Source organism: Bidens hawaiensis, unplaced genomic scaffold, assembly GCF_021521415.1.
Source record: "Bidens hawaiensis isolate Kalapana, Puna unplaced genomic scaffold, B.hawaiensis_p1.1 tig00000512_1, whole genome shotgun sequence".
Classification (NCBI taxonomy): domain Eukaryota; kingdom Viridiplantae; phylum Streptophyta; class Magnoliopsida; order Asterales; family Asteraceae; genus Bidens; species Bidens hawaiensis.
Genome location: NW_027491033.1, coordinates 4,086,096 through 4,097,883, shown reverse-complemented (window position 1 = coordinate 4,097,883; position 11,788 = coordinate 4,086,096). Strand labels below are relative to the sequence as shown.

At 33.6% G+C, this 11,788-nt stretch overlaps 1 protein-coding gene across 1 annotated transcript; it reads left to right on the top strand.

Annotated features, from left to right (window-relative positions):
- Nucleotides 1–609: 609 nt before the first annotated feature.
- On the top strand, nucleotides 610–6,579 carry LOC143634422 (lysine histidine transporter-like 8). The gene is made up of 5 exons (XM_077102512.1): nucleotides 610–1,242; nucleotides 3,074–3,210; nucleotides 3,319–3,749; nucleotides 4,798–4,929; nucleotides 5,946–6,579. Exons 1-5 carry the CDS (start codon nucleotides 719–721, stop codon nucleotides 6,432–6,434), a joined length of 1,713 nt encoding a protein of 570 aa, XP_076958627.1. The 5' UTR covers nucleotides 610–718; the 3' UTR covers nucleotides 6,435–6,579.
- Nucleotides 6,580–11,788: the final 5,209 nt, after the last annotated feature.

Here is an 11,788-nt window from a genome sequence, read left to right as displayed (position 1 = left end):
TGATTTAGAAAGCTATCCATAATTATTATTATATAATATAAAAGAGAAGTTTGGTGTCGCTAGCCAAGTGACGGCACCAAACTTGTCCATACAATTTTGATTTTCTTTTAAAGTATTGATAACATAACGAATGTAACGAGAACCGACCTAACGTCAGTTTTTGTTTACGTAACGAAAACAGACTGGATTCGTGTAAACTCACTATATCAACGTCCGGGACTGACAATGCTAGGGTTTTGATGTCATTTGTTTTTTTAGTTCCGGTACTATAACGAACATAACGAAAACCAACCGGACGCCAATTTTCTTTTTTATTTTTGTTCCGGTACCGTAACGAACGAGAAGAAAACCGACTATATTCGCGTAAAGTCACCTCCTTTTGTTTTAGTTTCAGTACCACTACCTAGATTTTACTAATTTCCGCGTTGGGTAAAATCCTAGTTGAATTATAAATATATGAAACCTACAACACTTCAAAAACTCGTGTGTGTGCATATATAATGTTAGAAATTATAAGCATCGTTTCTGACTTCTAACTTTGGTCAGCAGGCACGCACTAACAACTTTGTATTTCAAATGTAAGTTGTATTCCTGTTTTGACCACGCCTGCCATCTATTCTCCCTATATATACATTAATAATCTCCCCTAAACATGATAACTCAAGTGATCAAAAGGAACAATTAACTGCTTGATTAATCAACTTGAACTCAAACCAACATGAGGGACAGAACCGATCGTGTTCACTCCAACCCGATAACTCCATCATCGGTCCACTCGCCACCATCTTCGGCTCTTTCCTCACAACTCCACTCCCCATCCTTATCTCGATCACCACTCCTCCATTCACCCGAACACCCACAAGCCGCCTCATCAACTACCAAACCAAAAACCGGTCACAAGATCACGTTTTCACACACCCCACCAGTGGTCTCGGCTCCTCCGTCCCAGATGCACACACCGTTTATGGGGACACCAGACCGACCGGTGACCATGCCACCAAGTGGGGCTAGAACGCCCATGGCGTATATTAGGTCTAGGAATTTGACACCAAGATTTTTGACACCATTGGGAAGTCCTTTAAGAAAGGCTCTTCATCTCACCAAGCTGGACCCGACAGATGCATGGTTGCCGATCACTGAGTCAAGAAATGGAAATGCTTATTATGCAGCTTTTCATACACTTTGTTCTGGGATTGGGATTCAAGCACTTGTTCTTCCTGTTGCTTTCACCATTCTTGGCTGGTATATAAAATCTTTTTTTTAATTATATATATATATTTTTTAAATTTTTATAGAGTTCTTTTATCCGGCCTCCACCCTAAAACCCTAGCACATACATATTGATGGCAAGTTCACCAAACTAAGTTGAAAATAACTTGAAATAGGTTTAGAGGTAGTTTGGTAGCCTCTCTTAACGGTCATTAAGAGGCTACCTTTTAGTGACCATTAAGAGGTTAACTCTTAATAATTCATAGTCTCTTAATGGTTCATAGGTGGTTAAGTCTGAATAGCTAAGCCATTTAGACTTGGGGCCGCATCATAAAAACAATTATAAACCATTAAGATGCTAAACCATTAAGAGGCTAACGTAGCCTCTTAATGATCATTAAAAAACTACCAAATTATTAAGGAATACCATGATTAAAAAAAATCATACCAAACAATATATGTTGTTATTTTGTTTCAATTGTTTAATTGAAGACATCAAGTATTCAATCAATTCAATTATACGAATTTTGGAGTAGTTTAGGTACAATTCCTCTTGGGCATGAGCAAACCAACACGCAAGACAGCGCATGCATGAAAAAAAATTAGTTTCAAAATCTATGGCCATCTTTAAAAAAAAAAAAAAAAAAAAAAAAAAAAAAAAAAAAAGCCTAAATGTGTTGCATTATTCAGTGCAATTGAGCCTTTACCTTTTACTTAACAGTACCCTAACCTCACCAAGTGGAATTGATATTATTATTTTTATTTTTTTGAACAGCGGTGATTTTAACTTGATAGTTAACCCGATATAAAAGGAGTTTCATTTAAAATTGTATATTTGAAAAACTTATTTAATAAAAGGGGTGGTTTAAACTTTAAATAATATTTAACAAATACTCAAGTACTAAGTAGTATTCAGCTTCAACAAAAAGGGGTATTTTCAGTTATTTATATTTTTTTACTTTTATATTTGTTTCCTATTTTTTGTTCGACCAACCTATTATATATATACTTTTTTACTTTTCTTCCATCAACCTATTATATCTATTTTTTTCTTGAACCAACTCATGGTAATTCTTTTTATTTCTCAGTTTATACTTCAACAAAATCCATGTAAAATATAGTTAAGAAAAATAAATAATGATTAAGTAGAAAACAAGCATTGAGAAAATAATTTTGAACTTTATGAACCAATTAATTTACAGGTTTACCATACCCGTACAATTTCATGTTTCAATAAAGGGATTGTAATTTCATACACCATCTTTAAGAATCATGCATCCTTGTTTGTGTACGATGACAAATTTTCTTTATTTTTTTTTTCCTGTTGAGGGTGTATGAAAAGCATAACCCAATAATAACAATAATAATCACAATCCCATAAAATATAAGAAATATGTTGTATGTATATCGATTTGATTTGTTACAAAAATATAAATAATTCTGTTGTGCTTCTTAACTTATATGCAATTTAGAATAATGTTACTAATATTCTTTTGGGTCTCTTTCTTATAGTTAATAAAATAATTATAATCAGCTGGTAAAAAGTAAAGAATTGATTAAATTAAATGAGTTGATTGAAAAACAATATTGGATTGATTGAATAAAGAATCAAAAGTAATAATAAACTATAATAAAGTAAAAAATAGATAATATGAACTACTTGAATTAAAAATACCAAACCTGTGGGTTAAAAAGTACGAAATAAATTAACGAAAACATTTTTGTAAATATTTTTTAACGAACGTACATCATAATAAATTACTTCCCGAAAACATTATTTAAAATAATAAAACAACTAACAATTACATGGCCTTTATTTTAATTTACATATGCAACTTTTTAATTATTTTTGTTATGGTTACAGGTCTTGGGGAGTCATTGCGTTGACTTTGGCTTTCATATGGCAGCTTTACACTTTGTATTTGCTCGTAAATCTTCATGAATCACCAGAAACTGGGATGCGATACAGTAGATACATGCAACTGGCAAATGCAGCTTTTGGTAAGCAATTTACTTGAAAATGTTATTGTGTGTACTTATTAGAATAATTAGTTAATCAACACAATTATTTTTGACTCAAACTTATAATGATCAAAAAATGTTTCATAGGTGAAAGGTTAGGGAAATTGTTAGCCCTATTTCCTATCATCTACTTGTCAGCAGGCACATGTGTCGCTTTGATCATTATCGGTGGATCAACGTCGAAAATATTCTTCCAAGTGGTGTGTGCCGCCAACGAATGCAAAGCAGAGACGCTCACGACTGTTGAATGGTACTTGGTCTTCACTTGTGGCGCGGTGCTTTTATCTCAACTACCCAATCTAAACTCGATAGCCGGGGTTTCACTCGTTGGGGCGATTACGGCCCTCGGATATTGTACGATGATCTGGATAATCTCGGTGTCTAAAGGCAGGTTACCAAATGTTTCATATAATCCAGTTAGAGTCGGAAGTGATGTCTCAAAAGTGTTTGATGTCCTAAACGCTCTTGGCATTATTGCTTTTGCATTTAGAGGACACAATCTTATTTTGGAAATTCAGGTAAATAATCTTTTTCTTTTATATTTGACCAAATATGATAATTGTTCAACTTTTTTATTTTATTTTCAAAGGTTAGGTCACAGAAATATTCCTCCACATTAATTTAATAGTTCACGTTTCTTATAAACAGTGCTGTTATTCTCGTATTGCAAACTATAAATTTGTAATGATGTATAATTTAAAGTATAAACGTACTAGATGAATACGATAATAAATGATCGTCACAACTTTCAAGGGCAAAATGGTAAACAAATGCGCATCATTTTTCGTAGTTTGCAACTATCAATGGTGGCTTTGACCGTTCTAATTTGGCGGGCTCAATATTATAACATTCAAAACGTGTTAATAAAAAATAAATAGGCATTAGGTGTAACAGTTTTGATATGTATAAGTCAAAAAAACTTTGGTTGATTAACAAATAAACTATTAAAAGTTTTATATCATGTATAATAATGTATTAAACAAATAATGTATTAAAAAAAATTAAACTATGAGCTTTGACCGATGATAATGATCTATACTAATAGTTGACAGATAGTACTTTTAACTATATACTCCGTATTCGTTTTGTTGCAATCTCAATAGCACAATTATTATTGATTCTTAATATATATTCACTCGATTTCACTCAAAATAATTATAACTAAAATGGAGAAATAAAAACTACATCGAGTAAAAATGAAGAGTAAACCGAGTGAAAATAATTGATGATTGGCTCATATATAGTTTGACTATTAAAATCTAGTTTTTTTTTATAAATACATATGTATATTTAAAACCTTTTAAACTCTTACAATTCTTTGACATATGTATAATCAACTATCTTTTTTAAATTTATCCCCTGAATTGTTAAATTTAATATATAACAGAGATGGTATAGTTTTAACACAAATAGATGATTTTAAGTTTTTCAACTTTTTTTTAAAAGCCATTATTTCCAAATATTTGAATGATTATGTTTGTCAACATAATTATACATGTGATACTTTTCTATGTAAAAATTCATGTTTTAAGCAATTTTAATAATATGATTTATACTACATTTCAGGCTACTATGCCATCTAGTGAAAAGCATCCATCAACGGTGCCAATGTGGAAGGGTGTCAAAGTTTCATACACACTCATTGCAATGTGTTTGTTCCCACTTGCAATTGGAGGCTATTGGGCATACGGTCAAATGGTAAGATACATTAATTACAAGCTTTATTTCATGTATCTATTTTTTAAAAATATCAAAAAAAGGTCTTGTAAGTTTTCCAGTTATACCCTAATAATTTATATTATATATATATAATCATGAGACATGACAAAGTAAAACATTTACTTTTTAAGTAATTTTTAACTTGTAAATCATATGGTACACATTCTATACCAATATAAGATATGACAAACTTATTCATTTAGAAAATATGCGTAGAATTAATTACAACATCGTCCTCTCAACTTTACCCATTTTTTGTAAATTTAAACCTTCCAATTTACCCATGTATTTCTTTTGATTTAAATTGTAACTAACTTCCCACCAACGATTTTCCGACAGTCGTAACTTATTCATACGTTAATATATTTTTTTAAAAATTGCACCATAAAAATGAGTATTTTATTGTCTTTAATTTAGGTATAGTATTGCTATAGTTTTTACAATTAAAATAATTAAAATGTTACGTATGAACGTTCACAATTCGGTTTTAATAGTTTCTAAGTTGAACCGTGAACCAAGCCGTTGATTTGATTTTTTGTCATTGAAAACCAAAAATGAACCGTCGAAAATTTAAGCTGAATCGTTATAAATGGTTTGGTTTCACGCATTGAGCTTCAATAATAAGTTTACAACACGGTTTGGTTTTTATGGCCTAATTTTTGTATAAACCGTAAACCGAACTGTTTGCTATGGTTTGAACATTCAGAAACCAGCTTATCAAAAGTGGTGATTGTTTAAACGTTTTCAAGATTTCAAACGAACCTCGAACATCCGTAATTGTTACAATATTACTAGGATTTTTGTTTCTCGTCGCATCGCACGGGCACCTGTCTAGTTACTAATAATATAAAATAAAATAAAAACACATGTACGAGGGTGAGCCTACAATTATGGACGGCTTAGAATTCCCAAGTGCTCGTTGGTCTTGTGCAACTAGTGAAAAAATAATTTCCAATACACAATAAATTCACTTGTATTGTTTTCTTTTTCTACAGATTCCGCCTAGTGGGGGGATGTTGACTGCATTATTTGCGTATCACTCACAAAACGTGACGAAATCAGTCTTAGCATTGACAAGCATGCTTGTTATCATTAACGGTCTCAGCTCATTCCAGATCTATGGAATGCCGATATTCGACGAGTTAGAGTCCATATATGTGATGAGGTTCAAAAAGCCATGTCCATGGTGGCTAAGGGTAATCATAAGAGCATTATTTGGATTTATTTGTTTCTTTGTGGCGGTTGCGATTCCATTTCTAGCTAGCCTTGCTGGCTTAATTGGAGGGGTTGCTTTGCCTGTCACATTAGCGTATCCATGCTTCATGTGGCTAAAGGTCAAGAAACCAAGGGCCTATAGCCCCATATGGTGGCTAAATTGGGGGCTTGGGATTATTGGGATGGTCTTAAGTGGGCTACTGATTGCAGCTGGGGTTTATGTCGTTATAGACAATGGTGTCAAGTTAAATTTCTTCCAACCAGAGTAAGTGAAATGAGAATTTGTAATGGTTAACTGCACTTTGAACCATTAGTTAGTAACAACATTTGTATGTATGTATTTGTTTTGAGGTTGTAGTTGGACAACAATATTTGTTCGTTGACAATCTCTTGTATCAAATAAATTTAAGTTGTTTCTTTCACTTACTTGCACAAACACATTCAATATATGGGTCTCTGCAAAGTTGTAAGACCATGTATGGGAGTTGACGTCTGCCCAGTGTTGGATGGTCAAGGAAGTTGGTGACCTAATGACAGGGGAGCCGGCGACCAAAGCCCCGGTGAACGACGGTCGTAACTTTAACAGTCCTAAGGTAGCGATATTCCTTGTCGGGTAAGTTCCGACCCACAAAAAGAATTGTTGGTATATAGATATACTAGTTAATCTAGTTTAACTTACTCAAACATACTTACAAACTCATAGGGAAGGTTATGATGTCTAGTTTTAAACCCTTCTACAACCTAGAAAAACTGAATCTTTATCATCTAAACCTTTAACCATCAAACAACCTAAAGATCACCCACAACATTACCGAAATGTTGACCATTGATATTACCTAAAGATCACTGGTGACGTGTCACGAATAAGTGACGCCATGGCGATTTCTATCAAAAACTTGGATCAATAATGTATATGTCACCAACATGATATTGTAACACCCTAAGTTCAAGCCACGTGTACAAGAATAGTCAGAGCCGGCCCAAAGAGAGGGCGAGGAGGGTGACGGACACATGTCCGTTTTCCCGATACGCCCATAATCATTAAAATAAATTATATATACTTTTTATATATAATTTTGTTTTAATTTATATGTCTACAAAATGACTTCTTGAAGCAATCGAAAGAACTGCTATGCAGATGATAGACGATGAATCTTTTTATGATGGTTCTTCTTTCTAATGACCGGCATATGTATAATTATTTTCTTCCAAATCAAGCAGCAGTGAGCAGTCTATAAAATCAAAGGTCATGGATTCATTTGCCATTCTAGTGTAATTATTTTTATAGAATAAAACTTTTATACTATTAATATCTTTATAGAAAAAAAAACTTTCCCTTATGTTATATATGTGATATTTTAGTAACTTATTATTATTATTATTATTATTATTATTATTATTATTGGCATTGATACGTATTGTGATTTGAAAAAGAAACCCAGTTGGTAAAATTCTTAAATTACTTATCACATAATTAAAAACGTGATTTTAGAGACCTACTTTATGTTCCTTTCGAGCCCAAAATTTTAAGGGATTCTCGAAGATAACCCTAAGAATATTTTATTGTGAACTGTTATATGTTGGAAAAACTCTTAGTGAAAATGAGTTATCACTAATTAACTTTGGATATTAACAGTTGTATCGATAAATGAGTTTTATAACTACTTATGGGCTTTTGTTTTAATATTTGAGAGCTCGTAACCAACTAAACCACGTTCAAATGAAGCAAAGTTGAATGAGATATCGATGCTAGAAGATGTGTTGGAGACACAAGTTGTGACTCTAAAGGCTTCGAGGCACCTTAACTCGCGAAAGTGCACACACGATATGTGGGGGCACGATTTGGCATTGTACGCTCACTTTACACTTCGCATAACCGGGGTTCTATTGGCGTGGTATAGATATTTGTGGAGTCGTTCCAGAAGTGTTCCATATGGGCGAGACAGACCTAGGCACACAGACAAGTGGGTCTTGGAATTGGAGGGCGGACAATCGAGACTAGAACATATGACATAGACTTGCATGTCGAGGTGTGGACAAATGGCACGCGTATGCCTTGGAATTGGAGGGCGGAGTCGTGGAGGCTTGACTGATCCAAGTGTGTGATGCTGGGCCTTGTATATTGTGTTCCTTAAGTGGACACACAAGTTGAGACTCTAAAGGCTTCGAAGCACTTTAACTCGTGAAAGTGCACACGTGACATGTGGGAGATGGGCACGATGTGTCACTTGTACGCGCACTTTACATTTCGCATACCCGTGGTTCTGTTGGCATGAGATATAGATATTTGTGGCGCGGTTCCGAGGTTTCGGAAGTGGTGCATACGAGTGAGACAAACCTAGGCACATGAACAAGCGGGTCTTGGCGTGACTAGAACAGATGGCACATACTGACATGCTGAGGTGTGGACAAATGGCGTGTAGCTTGGAAATGGAGGGCGGGGGCTTGACTAATCCAAACGTGTGACGCTCAGCCTAGGCGATCTCAAGTAGTACATTGTGCACCCTTCTCGTTCATGGATTGTGCGCCAACCCAACCTCTCGCAATCGGTTCTAGTCCAGTTCTCCACAGACACGATGCCTATTGATGTGTTAATACTTAATTATTACAAATGAACTCGTGAATGAATAGGATAGTTTTGTTTGATCACTTCGATCAATACTTTTTATTGCAATTAAATTCTCAATTTGTTACGAAACTAATGTGCAATTTGAGGTTATAGATAAACAATCCAAGACATTTATAGATAGTACTATTCTTCCATAGAAATAAAGAGAACTCTCCAATTATGTTCCATATTCTTTCATATATATTTTTCTTGTTCGCAATAAAACAAAGAACCATCAATAAGCAGGGTGTTATCATGGGTGTGAGAGCCATCTCTTGCATTACACATGCTATTTCGGTTGTTATACTTTCAGAGATAGACATGTTCGTCTAAGAAGATGCGCAAAATTTGTTTTAAGTACCAGTTTTGAAGATGGATGCTTATTTCATCAAGTATGATCCAAATAATCAACAATCAGTACCATTTGAGCTTCAATTTGATAATTTGACTTTCTGTTTGAAGTTAACTTTGACTAACATAGACCAAAACCTCTTGCGCTTCTCAAATTCTTCATAAAATAATAAACTTTTTTTCACCAAATCGTTTGTTTAACGTCTAAAGCGGATGATTGCCGAATGCAAATCCGTTAATCAAGAGCAATCACCCGCTTTGATACCAATTGTAAAGTCCAATCAGTCCTTTATATACATATTTCTCTTGATGCATTATTAAGATTGATGTGTGTGTGAAACATTAAATAACTAGAAATTATATGTAAGACGATTTAATCGAATGCTTTGACACTAACTGAATGATTACAGATAATACATACACACATACATACATTTGAGTCCCACACCACCAAGGTGTGCACCCTTGGTGGCCTCTCATATAGTAAGCCCTATACTAAATTTGTATGTGCGAAAACTTCATCCTCGCGAGAACTTCTTCATATGCGAAAACTCCTTTGTAGTTTTCTCACTTGACCATTATCTTGCAGTTCTCTAATAAAACAAATTAGCTTGTAGTTTTCGCACAGATCTGGGTTTTGGCTTTGCAAGGGTATTTTCCGAGTTTTCGCGTTTCACTTGATATCGAAATCCACATATTTATTTAAATCATAGTAAGGAAGCTCAGTCTTAGAACGACTAATCTTTAAGTCTTTCCTCTCTAAAAGTTGTTGCCCCTCTGGGCCTCTACTAGCTAATAAACATATGTTTCTTTAACTAACTTAAAAAAATGTTTAAATTCTATCGTATAAGCAAACAAATGTACAGACGATAGATATATTTTAATTTTTTATCGACGAAACAGATAATATCACAATAATGCATATTTCATATTTGTCGCGACTTCTTGATTGTTAATTCACATGTTCCTTTATTGGTTTAATAAACATTATGTGGTATATTTCTTGAAAAGTTGTTTGATTTTTATGTGTGATTATCAAATATAATCTTTTTTATTTCTAACTTTATAGCATATGTATGGTCAGGTGTTTTATTAAACTGAATTACATGTGCCTTTTGGATTGTTCCATTTGGAAGCTTTGGCTGAGGTTGAACCTTCAGTTTCTTTAAATTGAGTCACGTTTGCTCTCAGTTTTTACTTTTATTTTCAAAACTGAATTATAAACATCTTGTTTCATCAATGTTACAATATTAGTTATGTGATAATATATGGTTATAGAAAACTAGGGGCAGGTCAACGTACAATAATAACTTATCGTACATTACGTACAGACTTTCCAGAGTATTAAATTATAAACAAGCGGTGACAGTTTTGTAAATAACCCAACAACAGTTCGCGATCAAATTCATCGATTACAAATTGACTCTGAACCAAATTCAAAACTCGCCGCTCTATCTCATCCAATTTCTAAACTCTAATCACAGCTCAAAGTATGAAATCTCTAAACAAAAACCAAATCAAAATCGAACGTCGTTGAACATCAAGAAATCTTCAAAATTGATCAAAAAATGATGATTTAATCAATTGAATTGATGTGTAGAACTATTTACGTTCATCAACCGATTATGAAATTGCTGAAATAATGCATTTAATCGAGCTCTGATTAGAGTTCAAAATATTACGTTTAAACATTCTGAACAAAACTGAAGACCTATAAAAGTTCTGACCAAAATGAATAATTAAACGTTCTGACAAAAACTGAACATCTTTAAACATTCAACTAATATGTTCAAAATTAGAAGTTCTGAACTTCTAAACTCTTTGTACTAAACAAACCTTTAAACGTTAGACGTTCAGTTAAAACCCATCACTCAAAACTCAAATTTGATGGATTGAAGCTTCAAATTGATGATTAACTGGATCAATTTCAATGTTAATTGATCAATTAGGCTTATCAATTTCAATTTCAATTGGTCAATTTCATCAACTAACCTGTGAACAATGATTGATGGTCGTGACAGCAGAATACGGTGTTCACGACGGTAGACAATGGTCGCGACGGTTGATGGAATCGTTGGACGGTGAATGATTGTTGAACGGTGATGGTGATGGTCAAGGTGGACGGAATCGATGGGAAACAGAGGTGACCGGCTCATGTAGTTGTGATTTAGGGTTAACGTGGTTATAGAAAATCAATGTTCCAGATTATCGCATACCTATTGTATGACTAGACAGGTCTCCGAGCGATGCAGCGGGAAACGCATATCTTGGTGATTACTTAATAAGTTTATGGGTATTTATTGTTCGGTTTGAAACTGTAAAACCGTTCAATCCGGTCATCGGTTTGATTTCACGATTAATTTTTTTTTCTTTAACTTTAGGCCAAGTTATGTCTTGGTTTTCGACGACAAAAAACTGTTATCAACGGTTTGGCTTACGATGTAATTTAAAACCATCAAAACCAGACCGCAAACACCCATACATAAAACGTGATTTTTTAACTAAAATAAACTATAACAATACTATACTCAAATTAAAATAAAAATATGTTCGCTTTTATGGTGTCATTTTTTTAGAAAATTAAAATCATGGAGAAGTTGGGTTAAAAGTGAAAATTAAAGTAAGATATATGTAAAAGATTAAGGGACATAGTTGTAATTATTT